The sequence below is a fragment of the Pholis gunnellus genome (assembly GCF_910591455.1).
Source record: "Pholis gunnellus genome assembly, chromosome: 6".
NCBI classification, from domain to species: domain Eukaryota; kingdom Metazoa; phylum Chordata; class Actinopteri; order Perciformes; family Pholidae; genus Pholis; species Pholis gunnellus.
This window is the reverse complement of record NC_136532.1, coordinates 14,839,826-14,861,055: the sequence shown is the minus strand read 5'-3', so window position 1 is coordinate 14,861,055 and position 21,230 is coordinate 14,839,826. Positions and strand designations below refer to the sequence as shown.

The following is a 21,230-nucleotide window of genomic DNA, read 5'->3' as shown; positions in this document are numbered from 1 at the left end:
AACTCGCTGGGCAAGATGTAGCAGGACTTCTGACGTCAGCGGTATCATGCAAGTGTGCCAGTTTCGGAAACTTCATTGTGCCCACTGTAATGCTTGCCAGCAAAAAAATAACATCAACAAACTCAAATGAACCCACAAAAGTACTATTCAAAGCACAGCAGTAAGCCCTTATCACTGTCATTATTGAACATATAAGGTGTGTGTGCAAGACATGATGTTCTTTTGATACAGAAGTGAGCAGACTTTCAATTTTCAACAGACCGTAGTTGAATGAATAACTATTATTGTTCTATTTTTAACTGTAGTTAAACTCACCGCTATATATTGCTGCATAATTAGTTAAATAACTGTGATACTTTAAAGACATTTTGTTGCTAATACATCTTTTACTTGAGTAAGATTTTGAATGCAGGACTTTTACTTGTAATGGAGTATTCTTAATTTGTTGTATCGTTACTTGAGTAAAGGATCAAAGCATGGGAATTCTTTGTATGTCTTGTTCTGCTATCATGAAAGCACACATGAAATACATATCTTTGCAACCTTAGTACTAGTATTGTCATTAATCTTACCAGAATATTCTCTACAATTAAGCAACATAAAAACAAAGCTTTTACTGTGCCTACATGTTCACACTTAGTTGACACACATAATTCTTGTGTGTGGGGTGTGTGTGTGCGTGCTCAACACACACTTATTACAGCTTGTTGTTATTACAGCTGCTGACCTCTCTGTGATAGTGATGTCAGCACTGTATCGAGTTTCTGCCCCAGCTGTTTATGTTGAACTGACGTTCTCCTCTCAGTTTGTCTTCTCACACCAGGAACCAGCTCTAGTCAAATGTAAACTGGGGCCTGTGCTCCTGTGGAGAGAAGTAGCTACTTCATGTCCATGACAAATGGTTTCGAGCATAAATTGCACTGTTGAAGGTTAAACTGTTTACTTCTTAGCTCCGCCAGGCAGAAAGATGCCCGTGACGTCATTTAGCGTCACCCTTGCAGAGAGCTGAGACTTTCTCATGTGTTTATGCAAAGACTTACATATGCATTCATACATACAAGTATATGCACACATGCATTAACAGAAAATGTGTGCCTGCTCTGCTTCTTCTTAGTGGTATCAAGACAAGCAGTATGTCAGCATTTGGCTTGAGGAACCAGTTCTTACTGTGGGAGCTCTGCCCTGTCCACAGACTGAAATGTGCTTACATGGTTGGAAAACTCAAACCAAGGAGGCTGCAGATAGACAGATGTGCAAAATAGAAGAAAGAGAGAGATGTATAAAAAGTGTATGTTGCACTGACTAAAAACAGTAGAAAGTTTGAGAAGACTGAGGAAAAAGGCTGAAAAGAAACGGATGAACGGGTTTGTGAAGCAGATTAATCATCTCTGAACAAACATACACCAAAATAACACTGAATGTCCGGAGTAAGTGTGGAACAAAAAGAGACTAGGTGTTAAATAATGCTGAAGCATCGGAAAACAATGACCAGAGTATTGGCAAAATGAATAAAGACTTACAGGAAATAAGCCTCAAGGGGAAAGGGAGCGGCATGAAAAGGAAAAATATGAGAAGAAGGAAACCAAGAAAGCACAAGAGAGTTCAGCCAGAGGAAAGCTGCAGTGAGATACGGAGCAGAACTTGGAGCAGAGTGGACCTGACAGTTTGGTGGAAGTGGCACCTCAGTGAGGGCTTTTTGTGCAAACTTGGGGCCAGTGCTCTGTGTTTCCATCCTACTTGTGAAGTGAACTGTACAGTCTGTCCTACATAACACTAACCAACAAACGACAGAGTGACTCAGCAGTGTAATTTTTAAGTGGTACATTTTCTTTTTTATGTGTGTCTGGGATACAGATGATTTAGAAGATGATGCCTTGACCCTGTTTCCATTCCTGTTTCACCAGCTTGGTCCGTATCAGAGCCAGGTCATCAGTGTTTTGACTTGTCATCCCTCATTTGCACCACACATTACAGCCATGTTGGGTGTGGTGTTCATGATGTGGGTGTGTTTTGAATATTCTGCTGACTGTGTATAACTAGTGTATTATACCCAAGCGGCAACCTCCGTCTATGAGAAAATGACCTCATGAAACATTGTAAACCTTGAGTTTCTGGTCTCAATTGCTAGTTCCAAGTCTTCTTCCTTACGGCATGATCACCATATAGTAAATTAAGGTCCCATTTAGAGTAAAATAGACAATAAAGCAGAGTATTCTTTAGAGTATGCGTAGCTATCTTCTGATTGTGTTGTCGCTAGAAATGTCTTATTCAGCGCTCGGTTGTACTTAGCTCCTGCTTAGCTCCACGTCACCTCTGGTTGCAAAAAACAAGATGGCAATGGACAAAATGCCAAACTCGAGGCTTCCAAACAATAGTCCGCAAATCAATGGGTGAGGTCGCAAGATTATGTTCACTTCTTTTACAGTCAATGATTACATTTGTGACATTCATCTGGCAAACAAATCTCTTCCCCTAATTTGTAAAGCAACTCTGATGCTAACACAAAACCTGAACATGCAGGCTATAAAGTTAATTCATCAAGTGGAGCCTCTTTTTTAATTGTATGTAAAACACTCCTCTTTATAAAGACCACAATCATTTAAAAGAAACACCGTTTTTAGTCTTAGTCATGTCCTTGATTATGTTCTCCTGAATGAAACACGATACATAGTGATGAGCGCTATTATTTACCAGGCCTCTCTCTCCGTTGGGATGACTCACGCTTGACAGTTGACTCAGTCTGCTCCTGAATGGCAGTGCTCATTTTGTTTGTCCTCTAATTAGGCATTCCAATAATAGGTGAGTGAATGATTTTTCAAGATAAGAGGTACATCACGACCTGCTGTAGAGGAGGTGCGAGGACACATAAGTGGCCCTAGTTCAGTCTCCACTTCAGTATGAGACTGAGTGTGTTCTCTTGGACTCTCACACGATTAATCATGATTAGTACAATGGGCAATGGCTAAAAGGAATATAAATGTATCTGTCCTTACCCGTATAGATCAAATCTGAGGTGCAGTACTCGGCTCTACTTGTGTAGCGTAACATACTGTAAAACTATATCGGCCCTGATGGAAAGTGGGTTACTAGTTGCTACAGAAGAGCTCAGTTTAGAGGCACTTGCAGAGAGACCGCTCGCTGGTCTCCTCTTATCTTTGCAGTCCAACTACAGCAAATGTGATTCAGCGTTTTTCTGCATGCTGTGTGCAGAAAGTGGTGGATGTTCACTGTAAACAACATGCATGAGAAAGAGTGAGCATTTTAGCACGAGGTCAACTGTTTGTAAGCTTTTGTGGCAAGTGTGTGTGAGTGTTTTAGGGCAGTATTTACTCAAATGTGCTTATTACTGAGTGCAAACTCAGACTTTTAAAGTATGGAGAGGAGCACACCTATCTCCAGAATAGTGGTTGATTATGATTTTCAGTGGGACTATATGAGTCACAATCGTAGCCTCACTCCCCAAATTACTGAGAGAGGTGAGATGAGACAAGATGACGACTGGCCACAAGGTTTGTGGCATCAATATTAGTATTATTACTATTATTATTAAGAATATTACTAGGCTACTAGTATTCATTTTAATGTCATTCTCAAACATAAAAGCTAATTATGAAAAAATAAATAAAACAACGTTTTCCACCAGGCTGTTTCGAGGCCAGCTTTGACTAAATAACAGCAGCCATGGTGTTCCTAACTTGAGAACTTGTTCCACCTCTAGACGATTAATACCAGCCACAAATACATACCGTTTATTTTAGTGAATTGATGAGAGTGATTTCTATTTCCCATGTTCATCTTAAGATATACAGTGTATATAAATGTAGCTTCACATGCTATATATGTCAGTTGTCTGTGTCATTTTCACAAGCAACGGGATTGTGCACATTGGCTGGTAGATCATTAACAGCATTATTGGCAAATGCTCAGAAGATGAAGCACTGAGTGGGTAAAATGGAAGTGCGGCTCTGAGTGCTTGCTTGTTGGCATACATGAGTGCTTGTGTGTACGAGCGCCCTGAGGTCTTACCCAAACTTGTGTTTTTGCTCTCCAGCAATGTACAGCAAGCACTAGTTTGGGCTTTAATCAGGGTCCACATTACTCTACATGTGGACCACGTGTGCTCATTCAGACTTCTGGAGCAGAAAAGGCTGTGTTCACCAATGCTGAATTGGGGCAGTCAGGAGTGGTTCATTAAAGAGCTCCTAAGGCCCGCTCCTGGCTCTAACACGCCAATCCTGTCTTTTCACTGCCCCGCTTCAGAAACACTGCAACAAATGAGGATTACTCTGTACTGTATATCACCCAGAAACTACCTACCAAGCTTTAAAATGTATAAAGTAGTATGTGCGTGTGTGTGTGTGTGTGTGTGTGTGTGTGCATGCATTATCTTACAAAGAATAGCATAGCTATTATTAGCTTTTACTCATCTAGAGTACTATAAATAAGATAAAGTTTGCAGACGGCACAACGGTCACGGTGATGAGTCTGCATATAGGGGAGGTTGAACAGCTGGCCCTCTGGTGTGGTCAGAACAACCTGGAGCTAAACAAGCTCAAAACCGTGGCGATGACATTGGACTTCAGGAAGAGTCCCCCAAGACTGCCCCACTCACCATATTCAACAGCACTATGTCTGCTGTGGAGACCTTAAGGTTTTTGGGATCCACAATCTCCCAGGACCTGAAGTGGGCCTCCAACATCGACACCATCTCAAAAAAGGCCCAGCAGAGGCTGTACTTCCTGCGCCAGGTCAGGAAGTTCAACCTGATTCAGTTCAGCTGTCATCCAGTTTGTTGCCTGCACTTCCATCACTGCCTGGTTTGGATCGAAACCAAAAGGACAGAAACAGACTACAACAGACTGTCAGGCCTGCAGAGAAAATCATTGGTGCCAGCCTGCCCCCCCATCCAGGACTTCTCCAGATTCAGGAAACGGGCCGGAAACATCACTGCAGACCCGTCACACCCTGGACACCACCAGTTCCAACTCCTCCCCTCTGGTAGGCGCTACAGAGCACTGTACGCCGAAACAACCAGACACCAGAACAGCTTCTTTCCACTGGCCGTCACTCTGATGAACACTTAATCAGTCGTACAGTGTCAAATCCGTGTGCAATATCCAGTACCTATACATTCTAAATGTTATATATATATATATATATATATATATATGTGCATATTTCACCTACTTCATCTACATAAAGTATCCTGTGACAATCTTTCCATATTTATTCAAGCATCCTTGCACTCTGCATCCCCATTTCATTGTCATTGTTTTAGTTTTTTATGTTCATATATATACTTTTTGTATATATACTTATAAGTATATGTGTACATAAAAGTTTATGCTTACCTTTGTTCTACTTTGTTGTCCTTGTTTTTTGTTTAATTGTCAATTTCTGTGTATGTACATTGAGAGCAACGGAAAAACCGGAGTCAAATTCCTTGTATGTATACCTATACATGGCCAATAATGCTGATTCTGATCAAATCATATCAACCAGATTTTTCAGTAGTATTTTATTTAACCTCCGCTGTTGTTATTTTTCGCTCCAGAGGTGCCGCTGGTCCTCTACCTGTTCCTGCTCATCTCCCTGGTCTGGTTGTGGGCAGGACTCCATATGGGCTACAGGTACCTGTGGATGCTCATCCTCTACGTCATCTTTAACTGCTTGCTGGTGAGCTCATTGACTTGTTTGTCTTTTTGTTTGTTGACGTGCTTTCGTACCTGTCCAACCAGTCCTTGATTATTTGTTCATTTATACACTTATTTTACTCCTACACTCAATCTACAGCAGCATCTCCCCACTTGCTTTCCTTTCCTCTCGGCTATACACCGTACCAAAAAGATTAATGTACTGTTTGCTGTTCATTTCCGTCTTATTAAACACTCTCCCTATTACCTATTACCTATTACTTCCAAGAAAATGTTGATGTTTTGAAACTATGCACACTGAGCCAAGAGAAAACGCAGGGATTTGAGGGTGTATCAAGGCGCAATAATAATATCAGGATGCGTTATTTTTAATTAACAGATTTGTTTCTTCTGTGTGGTAGTTTGTCAATCTGTTTGCATTTCTTGTATTGTAATATCAGAGAGCTTCCTGGAAGTTACCACAAATAAAATATTGATGATTTAGGCTAGTAGGCTGGTGCGTGTGTGTGCGTGCGTGTGTGCGTGCAAGTGTGTATGTGTGTGTGAATTGTTGACTTAGAGAGCGAGAGAGTGATGAAGGCTACTTCATCCCACTTTGAAGCCCTGCTTTGATGTGTTGGCCGAGGCAGAGGAAGAAGAGCCTCAGGAGTGGAGAGAGAGAGGAAGGGTTATCGCTGTGTCACATCTCTCTGAAGCCTCTCATTGCCGTCTCTCTCTCTCTGTCTCTACTTTCCACTTGTGCTTTTGTCTTTTTGTTGTCTCTCTGCTTGCCTCTCTCTTAATATGCTGCACCTTGTCTTCATCCCGACTCTGTGCTCCATGTATCAGAGGAGATAAAGAAAGCACAGAGATAAGTCTATCTCGCAGACATTTATACTGCTATCTACTACAACTTCAAACAGTTATACAACAGAGAGGCATCAATAATTATGGGTTGAACTCAGCTAATCCCTCAGGTTTCAGTATTTGATAGCTAACTTTATTAGAACATAGATTTATCCACGGCCAAATCTGTATTGCAATTCATAGACTCACTGTGTGGATCACATTGTGCATTATAATGACTATCAGGATTATTTTTAGCCGATTTTGTACTGTAAAAAAAAAAAAAAAATTAAAATACTTCTGTTTCAGTGTCGCTCATGTCATCAATAATCATTAGTATGACATATTGTTAGTGTTCTTACTATTCTTGTTGCACATGGCTGCCCTGGTGTTGAGTGACAACATTTCACTAAACTGTTTCGCTGAAAAAAAGCCTGAAAGAGCTGACGAACCATTTGAACACTTTTATAGTCATACGGAGTCACTTGATGGTTTAATGCTGGTTTGGAAGCTTTAGGGAATGCTAGCATGGCTTCAACATTGTGATCATCACCGGTTTAAATCCAATATAATGTTTGTGTTAACAGTGCAGGCATGTAGTTCTGTTGAAATGTCTTGCATCTCAAACAACTCAATAATGTCTTCTTTGCAAAGAGACCCAGGAAGCTCTCCCGACCCCACTCTTTGGTACAATATGCTCTTTTCTTTCATCACTCAGTCTGTAAATGTTGTGGTCTCTTCTGTCATCTTCTGAGAGACACCATCTGCTTGTAAAGTGTGCCATAACAGGTCTGTGGAAACCGGTGGTGATATGTGGCATCCACATGCCAAAGACAACAGCGTTGCACCAAAGTAAACTTCTCCTGTTGGTAAAGTGACTAATGAAGAGAAGCGATGTCAACGCCAACAGTCGATGTTGCACTTAGCACTTGTTTATGAGCTCCAATAGGGTTTGCCTCACTCTGTGACATCATGTGGTCAGTTTCTTCCACTGACCAATAGTGTGATGGTGCTCTTTAAAGTCCGGTCATCGGTTATATGAGCAAGTTTGTGAGTTCTGTGACACGCTCCTTTTTTTTCCTGAGGGATTCAGTGACCATTCATTTCTTACATTCCTAAATTTGATTTTTTTAGATTGATGTCTGTTTTTTTTTCTAGACACAAGCTTCATTTATCTTTCGACTGAGGTAGAAATCCTGCCTTAATCCTGTAGGAACACTTCAGATGAAAGTCCTCTGTTCCCTTGACCTTAATGTGTTCTTGTTTTGATTTTAGGCCCCCGAGGCCTCCCAATTTTCTGCCTCCAATCCTCAGATGTTTGCCTTCACACAAATAACACCCAGGCATGCATGCACTTACACAAGATCACATATAAAACACACGTCCCTTCCTGCTGCCTCAACAGCAATCAGCTCCATTTCTACTGAGAGAGGAGCAATGCAACATAAAAGGACTTCATGCCAGCCTAATAGATTGCCTCTTATTACACCCAGTTTGTCCTTGGTTTCAGGTGGGACGAATTCTGGGGACAAGTTGACCGTCGCAGCCAACTTTTCAAACTCACTATAAGAACACCTTTAAAAAAAGAAAAAAAGAACTATGGCAATTGATTTTCAATCCAAGCTCTTACATCGCAACCTCAAAGCTCAGACTAAAACGGGAGCCTCTGGGATTTGGTCTGGGTCTGCTGTAGGAATGAGGAAGGATTCATCAGAGTGGAACAGACAGGTGAAGAGCCCCAAAGCCAAAGCGTGTCCAAGGACATTGATTAGCAGTAAACAAACTCGTATGACCCAGTTTTCACAAAACACTGCTTTGCCAAGATACTCTTTGTCGATGGAGATGCAGTTACCACGAACCAAGCATGGTTGCACTTAGATTTGTGTGTGCGCGCACATTTTATAGAGCAAGCTTAATTTATTTACCTGAGAAGGGGAAAAGAGTTGCAGCAAGAGGGCTGACATGTTGTGTTATAGTGGGACTTCTATTAGGAATGAATGGAAGTTCGATGAAAGCAAACGGGAAGACAAAAAATGTACTTCTCATCGTTTTCTGGTGCCATTGCAGGAAGTTCTGATTAAAGGACTATTTAAACAATGCTTTTTTTTTTTTTAAGTTGGACAAGAAGACTTCAAATCTATTAACAAACTTACCCTTACTAGATCTCTTCAAATTAGATTTCATGTACAAAAATCTTTGTACAGGCAGGTGCTGCATAACAACCTAATTCTGGCAAGTTATTATTCCACTGGCTGCTTATTTTAACACAATATTTTATCCATTCTAATCAGATCTGTAACACTATCATTTTCTATTTTGTTCATTGCCTTGAGGTCGAAAGTCGTTTACACTGTAGGTCTCTGCTGCAAAGTATAGTGGAGCGGCTGTTGTTTCCTTCATGCCGTGAATTTTCCATTAGGAGAATTTTCCATGTTTACCTTGTTGTTGTTATTGATGTGGTACATTACCCAACAGCTGAGTACTGAACACCGTTAAACAGCTGCAGATGTAACAGCTGTGCACAGCTGTGTTTGTGATGCAGAGTACAGATTACGCTTTGCTTATTGAGCGCTGTGTTCGTAGAACCGATCTGTGCAACTGATCACATTTTAGGAACAAATTAGGAACATTAGACTGTTCAACGTACAGACCACAGTTTTTTTTTTCTTTGACTTATTCCTTCCATTCCTCGTTTTCCATTATACCACCCTGTTACTCTGGACCACATCTGTGCCACATCCGGCTAAATTAGATGACAATGATCTTATCCCCGCAGCACCACCCCTCATTATCTCCTCCTACTGCAGCCCCTCTGCTGGTGAACCTTACCTCGTTGAGTCGTCACACTCACAGAGACATCCACAACAGTGGAGCAGCACCATGCTCCATTACGATTCAATTCCACCCACGCTTACTCATGCAACCTTTGTACTCGCCTATAAATAGGACACAGGATATGTGTGTTATTATGGCGAAGGAGACTCAGACCCACACATGTCCAGACATATGAAGCCTGCAGAGAATTAGGATGTAGGGGAAATAGATCTGTTGCTTCTATGAGCACAGAAAATTATTTCCACAAAACATCACTCTCACACAAGTCAGATCAGAGGACTTTGTTGGCTTTTATTTCCCTTGAATTACCTGTACTTTTTCTGACTACCGCTTTGTGTCTCTTTCATCTATCACAGACGACACACTTCTCTAGCTATTCTTTCCATCTTTCCCTGCTGTGTATATACACTTCATCCAGCTTTATTCTCATTCTTGACCCCAAATGTCTCTGGTCATGGTCCCTCTTTGATTTCTCTTGATCCAAGCTTTGCTTCCCCCTTCACCCACCACCTTTCCTTTCCTTCCTGCACTCCTTATGTTCTGTTCTTTCCATCTCTAAAGACGTGGCCTCTCCAGTGATCAGAGAACACTTACATAACAGGCCTATGGTAGTAAACCCTGTTCCTTTGTTAATCACAGGTCATTAGCTGCAACATACACACCCGTACATGAAAACACACCTGGCTGCTTGTGTTCACTGTTTTATGTTATCACACAAAGGAGGTTCATTTCTTTCTTAAACTTGATAGACAGTAAAACAACTCTGCACAACACTAAATCCATCTCTTAACCCTGAAATGTCCCATATCTTAATAGACATACATTTCTCATTTTGAAGCTCATTCACACTTGTCCTCAAAGGACACGTATACTTTTTTTTTTGTGTATGATCATCACAGAAAGTTTATGACTCAGACAGTTAACTGACTTTTTAAGAAACACCTGCACAGCTAAAGTTTTTATGTGTTTTATCTATTTTCCCACCTTAAAAGCTGGATGTTCCTTTTTTTACAGTGCACCTATAAACACACAGTTTCCAGCTACGGTTCCTGTTGTCTTCCTCGTAATGTTGATTGTAACCATCAGCACTCTTTCTAATCCTTTTTCTATGTCAATATTGGTGGTCACTTTACAAAGTTTACTGTCCTTTGTTAATTGTCCGTCTGATCTGCTGTCTCTTGTACTCTGTTAGACATAAAACAGATGCATGTGGTTTGGTAATATTCAGCTTCATGGTTTGAATACAAACTTGCTTGTTGAAGTCGGATGTTTAAAAAAAAGGCTGTTTTGTCATGTCTCCTATGATGTCAATTGCTCTCCAAACCATGTTATGAAATGTATGTTTTACTGTCTCTCATGGTGTTCAGAAACTTCCTTTATACCCATTTCTTGTCACTGTAAATCAACAGTATTTTCAAATGTGTAAAGGTCTGTATGTGAGGCTGGGTTGTGTGTTTGTGTGCACCTGTATGCACACACATTCACACATTTGTGCCCTTCCCTCTTGTGCGTTCCATCTCTGACTGCCGTCATCGCCCAGTGATGGGTGTTGTGAAATACGGGAGGACCCTGTGGTATTTGACACTCTGGTGTTTTAGGGTAATTCACAGCCCGGTGCTGTTGACCAAGAGGATTCGGTAATGATGGGGAAGTGGAGGAAGCAGACATGCAGGGTGCCAATGATGTCATGGTCCATGATGGAGTAATTCTCCATTAATCGTGCCGGAGGAGAGGCTGTTGTTAATGATTGCTTAGTAATAATGCATCCTGATGAAGTATGACTTGACAAAGCACAATTTAGTTTTATGTTCTCCAATTTTAACATACTGTATGTACATCCATATCTTAAGCATTTAGTTCTTGGATCCCTGACATTACAAACAACCATGAAATCTGCCAGCATCAGAGACTTTGTCCAAATGAAGAGATGAATCCAACAATGTTACAGATTCCTTGTCTGAAACAGGCTTTATATTGATCTTATATTATACTGAGGAGCTCTGACAGAGGAACAGAGCCGTGAAAAAGGTTCCTCATGCTGATTATTTTCCCCTTTCTCGACAGGGCTTGTATGTGTTTGCTGTGTACTTCGTCATGCACAACCAGCTGTGTTGGCCGACTAAAGCCAGTTACACAGTGGAGATGAGCGGCCATGACAGTCCTGACTCTACCTACCAGGGAGGAGGACCCACCACTGTGGGGGGCGACATCAGCAAATCAACTCAGAATCTCATCAGCGCCATGGAGGAGGTATATACACACACACACACACACACACACACACAGATCTAAATAGGCCACCAGAGATAAACACACACTTGGCACACTAGATTATATGGATTTACAGCATTTAGCAACACCATGTTCCATACTCTAATGCTTAGCAGTTTTATTTTAGTTACAGTGCACATCATTTTCTACTACTGACTATATCGTAGATATGGAAATGTGTTTTCTGACCTTTCCTACGCAAGGAGGGATTCAAACTTACATTTTGGGTGCACTCACTTTTGGTTTCACCACTAAATCATGTAGATTGATCTCCAACCATTTAGATAATCTGGCTAAACTAAGAGTATGTTTATCTGTGCACTCGATGTTCATCGTCCCATTGGAGAGATGGTGCTGCATAATTGAGTTAAAAACATATCATATCTTGTAGGAATGATCGCAGAATTATGGAATTTAAGCCCAGTTCATGAAAAGATATGAAACTTCCTTAGGAAAATAATTCTTTAACTTCCCTTACTGTTTTCCACCTGTCAGTTTTCCTCTCTCCCTTCTTTTTCCCATGCCCTCATTCCCATGGCTCTATTTGCCCATTCCTGGTCCTCCTTCACACATTTCTCACATCAGCTGAGCGTGACTCCACAGAGAATACATACTCGCTCTTTTGGCCTGTCTGCTTTAGACTGATTCACATTATGTGTGTGTAAATGGTCAGCCTTTATAATCCCCCATCAACTGCAATCATTCTGTCATATCTTCACATCGCATGCAAGCACAGACCAAATACTGTATACACACACATGCAGTGTTAGTGGTGAGTCTGTGTGCGAAGCAACTTTGTCCCTGGAGAATACCCTATAAGGTCTGAGCTGGTAAGAGGGAGAGAAAGAAAGAAGAAAGGGAGCAGGTTTAACTTCATTACTCCTGGGAACTCCCCATTCTCTCTCTCTGTCTCAATCCCTCTCCACACATAGGAATCCAGTAATCTTGTTTTATTCATGAGAGCACACTCCTGCCTCTGAGATCTGGCTACGGCCCAGTGAGAAAAATAAGGCCGCAGATAGAGACCGCGATAAGAGTGTTCGATGAGTGACAATTTGTGGAGTGGATTGGTTAAAAGGAAATTGAAACGAGATAAGAATAGGGATAGGAGCATACGGTTTTAGTGTTGAATAGCTTATTGAAAGGTTTGAGTCACCCGCTCACTGCCTCCATTTAAAGTGGATATGACAGATCTGAGGTGCCTGGTGGCGCCTAATTCACCTCACTGGGACACTGTGTACCAGTTACAGCCCAGCAAGCTTCAGAAGCTTGTACAACACTCGCATTAATCCGTGAACATGGAGAGATGAGGCATGTATAATAAATGAACAGAGTGGAAAACATGATGGTTTATCTGGTTGTTGTGGAAAAGACAGCGATGCACACATAATGTGATATTCTTTTGTTGTGAGAGAAATCCCTTTGGTCAGTTTCCTCTTTTTATTTCACTCTCTGCCATCTTTTTTCTGTCCCATCTGTTGCTCTACGGATGCATGAATATAGTCTTTATCCCCCACAACAAATACTGCTTTTGGACTCTAAATAAAATGCGTTCATCTGTCTCACTGTGCTGGCAGCATAATTTAGGCTGATTCAGTATGAAACCCTAAACCCAATGACCTTGCTCTCACCCCATGAACTCGCTATGACCCTCCCTGTCCGTTGGCCTTAACCCTTCAGGGTGCTGGGGCAACATGCACTCTGCCTGACCCTAACCCATCACAGACATGGTTACATGGCTGACAGACGTAGCCATTCTCTGAATTAAGTCGGTGTGTGTGTGTGTGTGTGTGTGTGTGTGTGTTTGTGTGTGTGTGTGTGTGTGCGTGCGTGCGTGCGTGTGCGCGTGCGTGCGTGTATTGATGAGAATGGTCGACCTGATTTTGCCCTGCGTTCATGTGAAGTTAATGGGGCGTCTTTATCAACAACACTTGAATACAGTATTGTTTGTACTGTGTATATATATATATAAGTACATACATTTACTCTACATAAAATGTTTAATTACTGGTTGCAAATTTAAAAATGTTAAAAGGTGCTATATTAATTAATTTACCATTCATATTACTTTGCTGCTATCAAGGAAAATGTTTAATTTTTTTAATTAATCAAATATCAGGAACTTTCTTTTTTATCACAATCATGTGTTTTGAAGTTGTATTAAGTGGGGTTTCAAATAAATGTATTATGCCAAACATTGCAGTGTGTGATTAAACATAAAAACATAAAAATCAAGGTTCAATCAAAGTTCTCGGCCAATAGTAACAATATGTGCTCCTAACGGATTTATACGTGTATCTGTGCGTTTCAGGTGTCAGCAGACTGGGAACGAGCGTCGCTGCAGCCCAGCAGTCAGCCCAGCAGTGTGTTTAAACCCAGTCCTGTGATGGGGACGTACACCACCGAGGGAGGCTTCACCAACAGCAATTTAATCATCGCAGACGAGGAGTCGCAGGAGTTTGACGACCTTATATTTGCCTTAAAAACTGGTGAGGACCCCACCAAAACACAGATGTTTGACAAATCGTTATTCTTCCTCAAACAGGCTCTTTTTTGTTAACAATTTTTTCAGCATCTTTAATACAACACTATTATGACCACCTATTTTTTCTCCTAAAAATTGCAGAGAAGCACACAAACTCATATTATAGAGAGATATTATATCTCATTTATATTGCACATTGGTTTTAGTTTATTAATTAGTTTCTCCTGCATTCCATCAATAGGTCCTGTTGAGGTTTATTGGGGACTGACACAAGCTAGGCAACAGCACGAACAAAGATCTTTCCAGCAGATTACACAGCAGTAAAAACACAAGGCAGGAATTCAATATGTTATTGAATTTTCTCTTTGGTATCAATACTGCTATCACAAAATTGTTGAGTTTACAGGTTCCTAGTTCTTTGTTGTTCACTTTCCTCACGACTTCTCCTTCTGTGTTTTTATTTTATATAAAACCATTTAACAAGAACAATTTGTGACGTATTGAGTCAATCAACGTTGCTTTAGTTAAACTCTGACTGAATGCATAAAAACATCCTGTGAACACTTCTGTCCAGTACTTTCTCCAGGAAATATAAAAATAAAGGCACTGTGTACTGTGAAAAATGTTCACCACAATCCAATACAGTGTGTTGGCCACAATACATCCTCCAAAGACAAAAATGACTTTTTAATCAGGCGTTCCACATGTGGCTTTAGGCAAATACAAAGATATGTTATAAGTTTATAAAAGTCAGACTGAATTATAACAGAGAGAGAGATGATGAAACTTTTGCCTTTGGTGGTCCAATGCTATTATGTGTGTCTGTTTCATTATTCCAAAGTGTGCATACATACAGTATCTATCTACTGTATTAAGTTCAGCCCTACTTAGTCATTCATCTGCTTACCCTAAATCTCTCTGCTGCCATGGAAACCATTCTTCCTCTGTTGCCATTAATGTTTAATGAGCTGAGGGCCCAAACCAAACTGCTCACTGATATATCAGCAACAGACACACTCAGAACGTCCTCCCCTCACTCTTTGAAATCACAGAGTAATTGCTTCACAGTGTCTGAATCAGAATCAGGTCCAGCTGGACAACAGCCAGCAGCAGCCTCCGTCCCCCGGGACACGCTTCTGCTGTTAATGTGAGACATTACCAGAAAGAGACGGACCGCTTTAAAATGAGTACGAGAAAGATGTGACGCAGTGACGCTTGCGTGAACTTATTTTGAGAATCTGCTGTAGCCTCACATTTAGAATGTACATCTTATTTATTTCGCTGTTTGGCGCTGTCCCATCAATAGTCCACGCATCTCAAGATGTGAGCCTTATTTGCCAACATGTAATGTACATTTTATGCCTTTAACAGTTCAAAACACACATAACAGTGATGCTGGTGAAGATGTAATTTGCTGACATGAAACTGGTTTTAGTGTCGCATCACAAAATGAAGAAACTGTGAACCATTTGAGGCATGCAGTAGTTCTATTCTAATGTGATGAATGATCTTGCGTGCATGTATTTTTCTGTGGGATTTTGGTGAAATAGGCTGTAGTCGTAGCTGTTTGCTAGCAGTGTCCCATACATTCAATCCCACTAGACTCCCCACTAGTGAGGGCTCCTGCTGATCGACAGCTAACCATTTAAAAGAGTTAATCAGCTCAGCTTTAAGCATATCCCAGTCTGCTTTACTCTCACATGGACAAAGTGAGAGTCTGGTCCTGCGTACGGTGGCCGCTCTTGGAGAGATAATAGATGATGTAGTGAAGATAGACAGAACAACCGGAAAGGACTATAACGTAAATGGGACTGAGTCAGGTCACATTAAATGTCTTGAGTAATTCTCTTGGGATTCTGGAGTCGAGAAATAACTTTTGAGAACATATATTAATCACTCATCATTAAGATTATTGAGCAATGCCAGTCTTCTGATGGCTTTGAGCCCATTAAAGCTACAGTTTGATTTGACTTAGCAGAGACGTTTCACCTGTGTGGGACACAGCAGGCTTTAAATCTTGAAACCCACATCAAACTTGTCTTTGCTTTCTATTCAGGTACGCCCGTGCAGCATAGGCCTATATGCAGCAGCACTTGATACCTGCTAGCATGCATCCTAGAAAAACAAAACTTGTAACCATGGAGATATCCAAATATAAAATCTGTCCTAGCAGGTGTGAGTTCAAGGGACTTACGGGTGTTAATGATTGTGGATTAGGCGGACAGGATAGTGTCACACTTAGTAAAAAGCTAACCTCTCACCCTTTTATTTTAATGTGGTGACAGCCTGAGTCAGAGCCAGAAGTGTGCGTTTGTCCGTGTGTGTGTGTGTGTGTGTGTGTGTGTGTGTGTGTGTGTGTGTGTGTGTGTGTGTGTGTGTGTGTGTGTGTGTGTGTTGCTCCTCGTCGAGTAAACTAACAGTTGTTGCAGCAAGACATTTGTCTCTGATCTGCTCTTCTACCGACCTCTCCCTGCCGGTATGGTGTTCAACCTTAAATAGCCTCGGGCCTCCAGCAAACAAGCCAGGGGATTTATTGGTCCCATCATCGGCACACTCAGCAGTATTACATTTTTGTTTATATTATTCAGTGTAGCAAAGAGGCGGGTTTGCAAGATTTCGTGAAGTGAATTCGGATGGCTCCTCGCAGGTCTCTGGCGTGGCCGTAAGAAAGTATCTTTTCTGTGTGGAAAATAGAATGTTTACTCAAAAGTTTCATAAAAACAATCGTCTGATAATCTTGAGATATAATATTCTGTGTTTTGCAGTTAAAACTTAATTTTTCAACTTGTTGTCCTACCAGTACCAGTCACAAGGACATTCTTTCATTTCCCAATTCCCCAGCCTGGTTTAAACTCAATCAGTCAGTCAGCAGTACATAATTATATAATAGGGCATCACCTGACGGGGGTCAGTCAGTAAGTAACGCTGTAATGAGGGTCTTCACACTTCATTTGATAGTGAACCATTAACACACACACACACAAGCACACTTGTACATTCAGCACATTTACTCTACATAGTACGACTGAGAGCTGATCATTAACACGTTGGTTTTACTGTGAAAGGGCAGCTTTTTCTTATCACTCATTGTAAGAAGAACCCGTGACTGCACGAAGCAGCATAGGTCTGGATGCCCCTCTGGTTCTGTCCTAGGAGTCATACGTCACCTCATGCTGTAAGTGAGCGTTCAACCAAGGAAAAGGAAGCTGAGAGCACCTACCTTTGGTTTGCTTTGCTTTATGGACAACACTCTAACATACTTATGACATGCAAATGTCATACCCATACTCAAAGGGGCTTTTCTCTCTAACTACAAGGTCTATTTGAATCATTTCAATGGAATTATAACACTAACACTTGTGAGATTTGTTCATATGTGTACATATCAGTGTATATGTTACTGGTAAATGCTGGATGAATATCACACACAGCTCAAATTGAAAATGTTCAGGTTCGCCTGAAAAAAATGTACTTTTATAAATGTCCTCGATTTGAAATGATGCAGATACACCCAAATCATCCCTCACAAGTCATAGTACAACAGGTTAGGGGTCTGTAAAAAAAAATTGGCTTGATAGAGTTAAGTATGCCTGAGAAGTCAAGGCCTGTGTACAGGTCAGCTGAGGTCAGCCAACATCAATTCTGATTTTGGAAGCATCACTTATAGCTGTTTTATTGTACTTTTATATACTATTTAACTATATATTTCACTTCTTTTATCACTAATAGTGTTCAATCTATCTAATACAGCAGTTTGGCATCATTTTGAGAGCCTGGGCCCTATAATAACCTGTAAAACAGGGCTCATCCTCGTCTGAGTTCCAGTTTCACAGACTTCCAGTGAACCCTACAGAGCCTTCTGATTGGCCGATTTGTGCATGTGACATAGCGTTGAACGCGGAAGAGAATGAGGAGTGTAATGATACGTTATTTGAGTTGATTGACCGAATTTTAAGCCAATAAAAAAATCGGAAACCTTGGCGCGCCCCCAAGGGTCAAACCCATTGGCCAAAACTGAAAGAGACTACCCATTCCTTATACATGCTCATAGAGACCTGCTGCATATGGCTGAAAGGATAAAAAAAATTTGGGGGGCGATTTTCTTCCAGAAAACCATCTCAAGGTACGAAGCGTTTCAATTTTCATGCTGTTGGGCTGAGTTGATATCTGGGGGAGAATAATTGTAACTTTTTAATGGTTTGAAGGAGAAGAATTTGGAAGATATGGTTGGATTCAGTGTGGAGTCCTCGTGCTCTTTGATACGCGCTTTGTCTGTGAAAGTGCCGTAGCTCGCGCCTGTGATCGGTAACGGAGAACATAGCTCGCCTTCTCCTGGCGAAAAATAGGTGAAATTGTGGTAGTACTTGTAGTATCTTGCAGTACTTTGTATATATATATATATATATATATATGTTTTTGAGTGATTAAAATAGGTTACATGGTCCATTTTATCAGAATTTCTTCGTCACGTAGGTTTTTGAAATATCATAAAATGTCATTTAATTCGTTCTCAGAAGTAGGGTTACACTCTGTCGCCCCCCCTCTAGAGCCAAATCGGGTCCCGTTTGGGTTTAGAAGGTTTTAAGGCAGAGACAGGTAGTCAGTGTAATTTATAAATATTGTAAAATAGGATGTTAACACTAAAGTGAGTCATATGAACAAACTATCAATACATGATTCTTTTCTATAGATGCTTGAGAAATAAAATCACACTAAGGCTGCAAAATGTTTTTCAGTATATAAAAGTCGTCCTTTTTGTATCAAAATATATATTTTTTTGTCATTCAATTGAGTGCTGTAGTAGTAAAATAGTAAAATAGTAAAAATGTTCAGAAATGCCTCATATAAATCCTTTTTACAATTGCTGGATCCACAAAAAAACGTATCTCTTGTTTGGCATGTTTCCTACTTACTCACCTAAATATATTGAACTCTGGAAGTTCTCAAGAAACCCTGCAAACAAACAGCACTGAAAACATATGGTAACCTTCTGGGTGAAGGTGACTATAGTTTATTCTTGTTGAACACAGTAAATAGTACACATGCCTTCATACTAAAATGTACATACATATGGAAATGCATCTGCTGTATGACGTTTATACCTGTATACCCTTTGTCTCCTACTGAGTTAACGTGTTTTACTGCCTCCTTCTACTCTTGTATCAGGGCCACGTGTTTAGATGGAAGTGCAATCTGACCTTTTCTGTCTGTTTTAGGGACCGGCCTTAATATGAGCGATAACGAGTCTATCCCCGGAAGCCACGACGGAGGGAGCATAACCAACTCCCAAATAGTTGAGCTGAGACGAATCCCCATCGCCGACACACACCTCTAACCTGTTCACCTCACACAGGTCCCAAGTCCTCTGTTCTTCAGAGATAAATTACAACACAGTATTTTTATATTATAAAATGGTATTGCACTAAAACACTGTTTTTCACATTTTCATACAGATGTTTGAATCTGTATGGAATTTTTACTGTACTGTTTTTTTATATATATATCTATATATAGATATATGAACCTATACATAAATGTTTTACTAAATTAATTTTTTAAGTCCTTGATGGAGTTGTTTTCTGTATGTATATTTGGATTTTTTTCTGTAGAATCCTAGCAAATGAGATATAGCCAGATGTGTACTCAGCAGAACCACTGCTGCTGAGGATGGACTTTGTGTAACATTGTTAATAAACAATTTACCATACATTTTATATTTGGCTGTGCTGATTCCATTTTTACAACTCATAAGCTGTCAAAATAGTCAGTTTACCACCGGAGGGTGCCTCTGACAGTTATGTAAGTGAGTCACTGTGGGGTCAGGGGTCACACACTCATGGAGGATTGTTTGTGTCAATGATCACTGGCTCCACAGTGGCGAGGTCTTGTTGCTCGGCAACGAATCTGAAGGTAAATTTAAGCAATGCAGATCGCAGCGTGGACAATATTCGAAATACTGCAAAAGTTGAGTTGTATAAGCTCTTCAGCAATATTTGAATCCGTTACACTGAACAGCATACATTTTTTTAAAGCAAAGGGTCTTTGATCTGCTCCGTGAAGAATCGGCGGGTTTGAATGTACAAGCAAGTATTCCCCTTTTAACTTTGACCAAGCTTTGAACCTCATGGAATCCAAAGGTTATGACCCTTGAACCGACCTTCAACCTCTGTCTGCCATCAACTGTTACAGTTTGCACATGAGCCTGTTACTTTTACTGCTCAAGTAAGACCAAAAGTTTGAAATTTGCTACACAAAACAATGTAAAAAAAAAGAGACACATTCATTTGTTGCCACTGATGCAATGGCTTGATTGTCACAGCTCCCAGGTTCATTGTGGACGGTTGAGGTCGAGATCACAACAGATAATGAGAAAGCTGCAGCAGCAGGAGATGAATGTGCTACTTGAAGATATTTTGACACTAAGGAACCAGCTAGAAAATGTCTTGACATACCTCCCTCCCACTGGCTAATGACTTAATTCTTCCTCCTGCAGGCAAATGAGGAGGGCGAGACTGTAGACGGAAAAATAACAGAAGGGAAGAAAACAAATCTTCTTTTCCTTTAGGAGGTAAATCAGAGTCATTGTTTCCTAGCTCTAAAATCTATAAAACCCACTGTAAGTGGGAGAGGCTGACGGTGCAGAAATCTTTTTTTCCCCCCGTTTGTTTTTTTGGTCCACCTCACCTCTGTGGCAATGTTTTACCCCTGAGGCAACCTTTGTCCACAAAGGGTGGAGACGTTTCTGAAACACCACACTAAACAAATCATATCACTTCCCCGAACACAACAATGTTTGGTGTGCGTGTCTCCTCTGCATCCTGCATGATTACATCACTTCTGAGGCCCATCCTCTAACCGTCAGTAGGAGTTTTTCCTCAGGGATTTGAAGGAAAAACAAAGCTGTAATGAGCAAAGGAGAGCGAGGCACTATTGCACTATTAAACAAGATAACACTTCTGGGTTTGTTTTCTCCAGCAGCAAATGAGCCTGCAATAGTGCATGAAGAACTTTTCATTGTGATCTAGTATTTTCAAGGGACCTGTTTGATTTTCAACCTCCTTCTAAGAAATGCTGTTAAGACACAGGAATTCATTTCCATGCATCATGATGTATCCATTAGAGGAAACTGCATTGACTGTAGACCGTATTCTGTCATTGAA

General features: G+C 40.7%; 1 protein-coding gene across 1 annotated transcript in view; it reads left to right on the top strand.

Moving 5' to 3' along the window:
- adgrv1 (adhesion G protein-coupled receptor V1) overlaps positions 1 to 19,593 on the top strand; it is a gene marked incomplete at its 5' end in the record, with an annotated part of 100,374 nt that extends 80,781 nt beyond the window's left edge. Inside the window, 4 exons of the mRNA XM_079160644.1 lie at positions 5,555 to 5,676; positions 11,379 to 11,564; positions 13,897 to 14,074; positions 19,287 to 19,593. Of these exons, the coding sequence (XP_079016770.1) occupies positions 5,555 to 5,676; positions 11,379 to 11,564; positions 13,897 to 14,074; positions 19,287 to 19,405 (605 nt within the window). The 3' untranslated portion in view covers positions 19,406 to 19,593. The remainder of the gene's footprint in view (positions 1 to 5,554; positions 5,677 to 11,378; positions 11,565 to 13,896; positions 14,075 to 19,286) is intronic.
- Positions 19,594 to 21,230: the final 1,637 nt, after the last annotated feature.